The 7,696-nt window shown below is 36.7% G+C and overlaps 1 protein-coding gene across 1 annotated transcript; it reads right to left on the bottom strand.

The window, feature by feature from the left end:
- Positions 1-4,596: 4,596 nt before the first annotated feature.
- On the bottom strand, positions 4,597-6,304 carry LOC149923597 (intracellular coagulation inhibitor 1-like). Its single transcript, XM_090161947.1, has 3 exons — positions 5,643-6,304; positions 5,145-5,446; positions 4,597-5,077 (listed from the first exon to the last, which is right to left on the bottom strand). The coding sequence occupies exons 1-3, from the start codon at positions 6,291-6,293 to the stop codon at positions 4,759-4,761; spliced, it is 1,272 nt and encodes a 423-aa protein (XP_090018073.1). The 5' UTR covers positions 6,294-6,304; the 3' UTR covers positions 4,597-4,758.
- Between the last annotated feature and the right edge of the window lie 1,392 nt (positions 6,305-7,696).

Raw genomic sequence — 7,696 nt, 5'->3', positions numbered from 1 at the left:
GATAGGGCCATTGTCTCGAAGACGAACGCCACAAAGTTTCACTTTCCCTTTGTGCCACCTGAACTGTATCCTTTGGTTTTGGGGTAATTCGAAAAATCTAAAACTCAAATCTTTTTTTTAATAATTTTTTTCCTTAAAATTACATCTTCCGACGTGTTAGAAACACACGTAGGTGACGTTTTCCATAAACTACTTAAATAGTTATAACAAATACAAGATGAAGGAAGTATAATATTTAAGTTTCTTAAGAAAACACTTTTTTTAAATGGTTTCCTGACTCCATCACGAAATTTTACATGTTGATCATATCAGAGTAAATTTTTACAGTGGCGGCGCTAGGGGGTAGGCCAGGTAGGCCACTGCCTACCTTAAAATTTTGAGGGGCCCCAAAATCATCCTATAAGGGGCCTCAAATTGATCTAGAAAGGGTCTCAAAATTGTCCAAAGAGATAAAATTATTTATAAATAACAATGAAACAATTGTCGATAATGTATTTAGAAATTTTTGAGGTATCTCCTAGTAAATAAAACCAGTTCTGTTATATTTGGACTCGTTTTACTGTTGTTAGAACTTTTTTGTTCGTCATGTACATCACTACTTTATTTTATTGAAGCATTTCGTTGAGAAAAGGGGGGTCCCGGGTCGGGGGCCCATTTATTTGGTTTGCCTACCCTCGCGAAAATTCCTGGCGCCGCCACTGAATTTTTACTGTGGCTCTCAATCGGGGTCATGCTCTCACAATCAGCTGCTGACCCCTAAAAATCAAATAAGGTCCCTACAACCGGCTTCTTGCGCCGCACTTGAAGAACACATCGGTAACTCGCTATGAGCCACAAATGTATACGTGTCATAATGACACGTATACATTTGTGGCTCTATCAAAAAGAGTAAAAAAAGGTTTACAAAAATGCTTCTAAAAGCGCTTCTAGATGGCACCACCTTCCGGGAACTTAAACAAAGGTGAGTTGAAACCGCAGGTGAGTTGAAACCACTTGTTTAATAAGTTAATAATCATGTGATTCCAAAAAAGCTAATCAACGCGAGAAGCTCCCAATTTGCCACACCCTTTAGGCTCGATTTTGATGCTTATTATGACGTCATAACGTGAAAAATCCCCATTGGCTAATAGAGAATTTAGAAGGTTTGAGATAATGTTTTCCATGATTTAAAAGATAATACCGCTAATCATTAATTGAATATAATTACTTTATATGCATATATAAAATTGTTATTAAAACTTAGCTTCGCCAGCAATTTAAAATTTTAATAATGTTATTTATGCAAAATTAACAAAGTAATTTTAATCTTTAATCTATTGTAGAACCAATTTTTATCGATAAAGAAAATTTCTAAATTATTCTACCTTTTCTTTTCTTGCCAATATACATTTTGAAAGTCCCACCGCAACTTCACTAGCGGTGACATAAGGTCAATAGCGTCAACCAGGTGTGCCATAGTCTACCTTAATATTTAAAGGGAGCTACTAAATTGTATCAAACGGAGTCAAAACATTTATAAATAGCGCCACTTAGTTAACTTTCCAATTACTTTAAATTTTATTGAAACTCATTATAGGGACAAGAGCCTGGGACTGTAGCTTATAACTTCGGTGATACTGTTATACGAGACGTTGTTCATAAGTATTATTATTTTCATTATTATTATGATGGGCCGGCTTAAAGAAATGGATTTTAACTGATTTTAACGTTTTTATCTATACTTAATAATAAGTAACTCTTATGACAATTTTTGTAAAAACTTTTAATTTTTAACTATACTCGACAAACAAAAATGTATCCATTTGTGCTATTTTAATTTATGTATTGTTTTTTACTTTTTTTTTCAATATAAGTTTTTTTTAATAAACCATAGAAAATAATATAACAACAAACTAACTCTGTATAAATTTTAAAAGTGTTTAACTAACATGTTTTTATACAGAATAAAAAAAGTTTTAATTGAATTGAATAATAATTTTTTTTATAAATACGTTATATTTTATAATATTTGGGTTTCGCGTATAAACTAAATTTAAATAGTTTTTAGAAGTATGTTGTTTATATTTTAGTTTTAGTGTAAATTTTTACCCTTAACTAATTAATATCAATATAATAAAAATAACTCGGTTTATAAAAAAAGTTATAGTAGCAGCATTTTAGAAAAGTATATTTCGAAAATTTTGAATTTGTGAAAGTCGCCATTATTAATACTTTCGATTCCACTCACTAGATGACGCCATCTGTCTCTTGCAAAAATAAATAAAACAAAGTAGAAGAATTATACGGAAATTAAAACTGTGCTAGATTTTGAACAAGATGTCCCGGACATTTATGTACACACAATCCCCCTGATGTTTTAACTGTGTTTTAAATATTAAATTGAAATTTGAACAGATTTCCAATCATCTTGTGTACATTAACTTAATAAACCCAAGAGGAATTTATCATAAATGAATTTTTCGAGTTACCTGGTTTTGGAAATAAGGTAGCCAAACGCAAACATGTTAAAGGGAATATAACCTCAGGTTTTAGGTGTGGAAGACCAAACTTCGACCATTTCCCGCTCTCTCCTATGACTTATATATTTTTAAAAAACATAAAAAACGTTTTGAGGTTAAATTCCCTTTAATTTTTAGACAAACCGAATTGTTCGAGTTATCAGGTTTTGGAAAAAAAGGTAGTGACACATGAACGAGTTAGATGGCGCCTGTATCAATTGGCACGAAATTCAAATATGGCAATAGTCGTGCGTACGCGGGTTGTGGGGTCCCGCCAATTGGACAGAAATCTCTTTTAAAATTAAATTTTTTTAAAGCAACCGAAAACGTAATTCAAAAGTAATCAGTACTAACAAAAGATATAATATTCAACCAAGTCGCTCTTAATTTAAAAACAATTGTGTAGATTTTAAGGCGAAAATCGCCAAAAACCACTAAAATGGAGCCATGATTAACGCCTAGGGCTTTGATTAAAAAAAATTATAATCAACTACCTAGTGGATGATATATGCTATAGATTGACATATCACGAACCCTTCTAGACCTAATTGTTGAAGAGTTATGCGGAATATGGCAGCGGCGGCATCGGCTACACTGTACGTGGGCCTAGTACGCACAAACCCCAGGATTGTGTGTTAAAAGGAATCCAAAATCCTTTTAAGGGGTATAGTACGTGTTTGTAATTCCATCTTTTATCAAACAGGCTTGCCAAATGTCAATAAAAAGTCATGATTTTGAAAATACTTCTAGCAGTCGGGGAAAGCTCATGGAATTTTCAGTACGGGATTTAACTTTTTCATTAACTTTTTATGACGACGATATAACAATCATTTAGTTAAAGCATAACCCGATAGGTCACTTTAATATTAAAATACTAACTGTAGTAAGTTCATTTACTTCTGATATAAGTAAAATATGAAGTAAAGAACCGTCTAATTCTGACCACGAAATGGTCATTAAAATCTGGTGAGAAAAAGTCGGGGAATACAGCGTTCTATAAAATCGGTCCACAACCGGTCAAACTTTTCATACAGACTATAGATCTGGTTCAGCAGGACTAACAACAGTTGTTGTCTTTGGCTTAAGAGAATTCGGCTTATGTCCTGTCTTTATCCTAGGTGTTGAAGTATGTTTGGGGTTAAGAATATTTTCAAGATCTAAGTTTCTATTTAAACCCGTGGATTTGGGACTAGTGTTTTGCTTATTTTCCATCATACATTTATTACAAAAATCATTTAAAATAAGAAAAACGGCGCGGAAAGCCGGAAATTAGTGAAGCCTAGGCTAGCAACTACGCCACTCCTAAAAATCGACTGCTCTTAATTTCTTACGGGTTTGCCAGATAAATATTTTTCTCTAAGACGAAAAACCGGCCAAGCCTTCACCTCCTCCGAACTCAAAAGGGGGAAAGCACACCACACCGATTTTATAGAAATAGTGCCAACGTTTTGAAATTTGGAAAAAAAAATCCTAAATGTTTTTGAAAAACAAAAATAAATCCCAATATATCCGAAATTAATCCTTCAGTTGTTTTGATGCGATTATAGAATAGATTAAATCTAAAAAGAATATCCCCACACATTTTTATTCGGGCCAAGTCGGAGCAATAATTGTTGGTCGACTTTTCATTAGTCCTCCAGTTTCGAATTAAGATCAAACAATCCGTGCGAGAGGGCGCAGTCTCTCCGGATAAGGGGGTGAATTGTTTGGGAACCTCTCTTTGTCCCTGAGGCAGGGAAGACGCGTCTCTCGTTACCGGCCCAACCTTACCAAACAAATCCTGAAACTCGGGGAGAGTTTAAGTTAGTTCCCTTTCGTGGAAAATTTACATATTATCGTCAGAAAGATTTGTTAGGTAAGCCAAGATGCGTGTAGTTCGATTTCGGTCCTATCGACTCGAGAGAAGCGACGCGTATACCAATATACATCCAGGTCCAGGACCCAACGGACCCGGGACCCAACCTCAACTTTGTTAAGCAACCACTTTCTTATTTGACTTTCTAGTTGTCTAGCTGATCTCCCAATTAAGAGTAAAACCCGAAGACTTATTTAGACACGACCTTTAATTGTACTTGTAAATTTATAGGAGAACCAAAGCTTGGTTATTAAAAACTTTTATTAAATAAAATGGTAGGTAACGACGACCGACCGGTCAAGATACAGTAAATTTCTCAAAATAGAAATTTTATAATTACGAAGATGAAACTAATGAAGCGAGTTTTGATACAACGCGCCTTAGGCTTCGGGATAAATATGGACCTTAAGGGTTGTTGATTCTGCCCATGAAGAGGATGGTGCCCGTTGACTTGTCCTGGATGTAAAAGAAGAACGGATGGTCGGCGGTGAAGAGGGGAGCCGGGGGTCCTCCGATGCGAATTCCAGTGGCGATTCCGGAGAAGGCCGAAGCTTCGCTGCCTTCTTCGTCAACCTTCAAAACCGCTTCGTGAATGGCCTTGGTCACGAACAGATCCCGATGACCGCTGATACCGGACAGGTCAGCTTTGGCTTCGTCGAAGGGAGACACGGCTCCCAGCTTCTTCAACAGAGGAATGACGTCGAGGTCGCTTTCCAAGTTGAATCTAAGCAAACAAAAATCGTTAACATTTCAGAGAAGACACGCTGGTTGTTGGATTAAGGGCTTCCTACCGTGGCATACTGACGTCCACGATCTTCTCTTCGAATGGAATGGAATCCAGCAAAGCGGGCTCTCCGATGATCGAAGATTCCAAGTCTTTCAAGCCGTCGCGGGCATTTGGTAGCAAGATGACCATACTAAAGTCGCCTCCTTGGTAGGGTAATTCGATTGCGGTGGCGTTTAAGTCCTTCAAAATCGCGTACGGGAATTTGGATTTAATGTTCATGGTCGGGACGCTTCTGGGTCGCACTCCGGATTCGTAGAAAGTTGAGGCTTTGGTAAATCGTTGGTCAAACTTGGTTCTCCATTCACCCTAGTAAATTGAAAAACTTTGCGTTAGTTATCAGCCTTGGTAACTAATACGTTAAAGGCTGGTTTAACTAGGACCAAAATGCCACGGATTATAGCGTCGACGCGTAAAAATTGTACTAGGCCTAACGGGTATTTTGGGCGTCTACGTTTAAGGTCGTGCCGTTTTTTACTTAATGGAAACCTGCCCTAAGAATTACCTTATAATAAACGGCGTTCATGAGGAAGGCTCTGGTGTTGGCTTGCAAAGGTTCGGCTAGCACCCTAGAAATTTGGTTTCTGGTGGTATGAGCCACAAATTCGTTGACTTTATTCATGGTGGCTTCACCCTCTTTGACAAAGTCGACGTTCTGGATGCGAGCTTGATAGAAATCGCTCAACAACGTTTGATAATCCCGGACGACGGAATAGCCATTCTGCACCAAAACCAAATTAACGATTTCCAAAGTGTAGGCTTCCGCGCGCCCGGAGCTGCGAAACTTGTCCAATAAACTCCGGAAGCCGGCGTGAACGCTAGTTTGTCCCAACCCGTATCTCTTGTATTGCAAAGCGTCCGCCAACTCGGCCTCCGACACGCTCCTGGAGCCCAAATACAACATAGCCAAGGCGGAGGACAAACTCAATGGGGACATGACCAAGTTCTTGTCTTCCAACGGCAACAAAGCCTGGTATAGCGAGAAAGCCAACTGGTTACTGGCATTTACGGCGTAATTAGGTAATTCGGGTGCCACCGTCCTCAACGGCGCCGCGGTGGTGGTGTTGGTGGTGGTGATGGAGGAGGATGTAGTGGTGGCTTCATCCGCCGTGGCCATACCCAGACAGAGTCCCGCAATCACGAAGGACATCCACATTTTTTATCGTTCTGTAAAAATGGGAAAATATTAGAATGTTTTTACGGTTTCCTCGAGTTTAAGTTGTTTTTCACGACGGAATTTCCGTGGGTTGCATAATAATGAAACGTGCACCAGCCGAAACCGATCGGGGAGTTATTCAAGGCTAACTTATTCTGGTTCTACCTATAAAATCGATAAATTTGGAGGGCGAGGATTCCCGGGATACTTGTATGTATATTTTTCTTCTGGAAGATTTATCGCCTGGCGTGGCTCTCGAGTTACGGCATAAAATTTCCTAAACTGGTTTTAACCACAGATTTGGTTTTATAACTCGCTAACCGTTAGCTCAAAGTCATAGTTAGTACAAAGATCGTTGGATATTAAGAATATCATCTAAGGAATTGTTCATTTTGAGAAAATAATTATTTTTTATTGTTTCGGTTTAGAATTCAAATAAAAATAGTGTATTTATCAAATGCTGGATTGTTCCCCCGACGAATTGGAACCACTTATGTCTGGTAAGGGACCAATTGGAAAGTTTTGAATCATGAAATTAATGAACTATAATTTAAATTTTTAAATTCGAAATCGAATTTTATTGCTTTAAATCGTTTTTTTGTTCCGGACTAAATTTAACTATGATTTATTTTATTGCTTAAAATTGATTTTTTTCCATACCAATCGAATTATGGTTTAATTTACTGCTTAAAATTTCGAGTTTTTCAAAACCAAATTAAATAATGATTTTTTTATATCTTTTTATTTCTAAAAATTACCAATTTTTCAAATAAAATCCAATACGATTTTATTGCTAAAAATTCGGAATTTTTCAAACCAATCAAATAAATATTACTCAAAATTGAAAAAGGCTAATACTTTAACTTCATGGCTAATCACCTTTTATAAAAAGGTTGTTAACAAATTTATTAACTTTTAATCAACTCTTAACTATGCAGGTAAAATTTTCAACAATTTAAAATTATTTTAAGAAATACAAAGCAACTGAATTTAGTACAAAATAGAATATTCAATTTTGAAAAAAGCTCGGATATTTTTCTTTAAGTATAATAAAAATGCTCCAAAACTAAGGGCAATAAATTAAATAAATTTTATTTACGAAAACCAGCGGTAAAATTAAAAATTAAAAATGAACGCTTACGTTTTGAAGACCTCTCTTCGAACGCAGTGTAGAGTTGGCAATTGCTTCCTGGATTGTGAGAGTGGCGTATGACCCGCGTTGAACCAAAGACACAACCGAGAAGACTCAGAAGAGTGAAGACGTCAAACTGGCTTCCAGAAACTCGACGAATCATAAAAACCTTTCCTTTTCGCCTTCTTTATAACCTCGAGCTATTTTCAAGTTCAACTCTTATTCCAGGGTAGGAACAAAAAAAAACGAAACGTTTTTACAGGACGGGTTA

The sequence above is a fragment of the Leiobunum rupestre genome, chromosome 10 (assembly GCF_980474605.1).
Source record: "Leiobunum rupestre chromosome 10, qqLeiRupe1.1.hap1, whole genome shotgun sequence".
Classification (NCBI taxonomy): domain Eukaryota; kingdom Metazoa; phylum Arthropoda; class Arachnida; order Opiliones; family Sclerosomatidae; genus Leiobunum; species Leiobunum rupestre.
The sequence above is the reverse complement of the archived record's forward strand: the minus strand, read 5'-3'. Positions and strand labels throughout refer to the sequence as shown.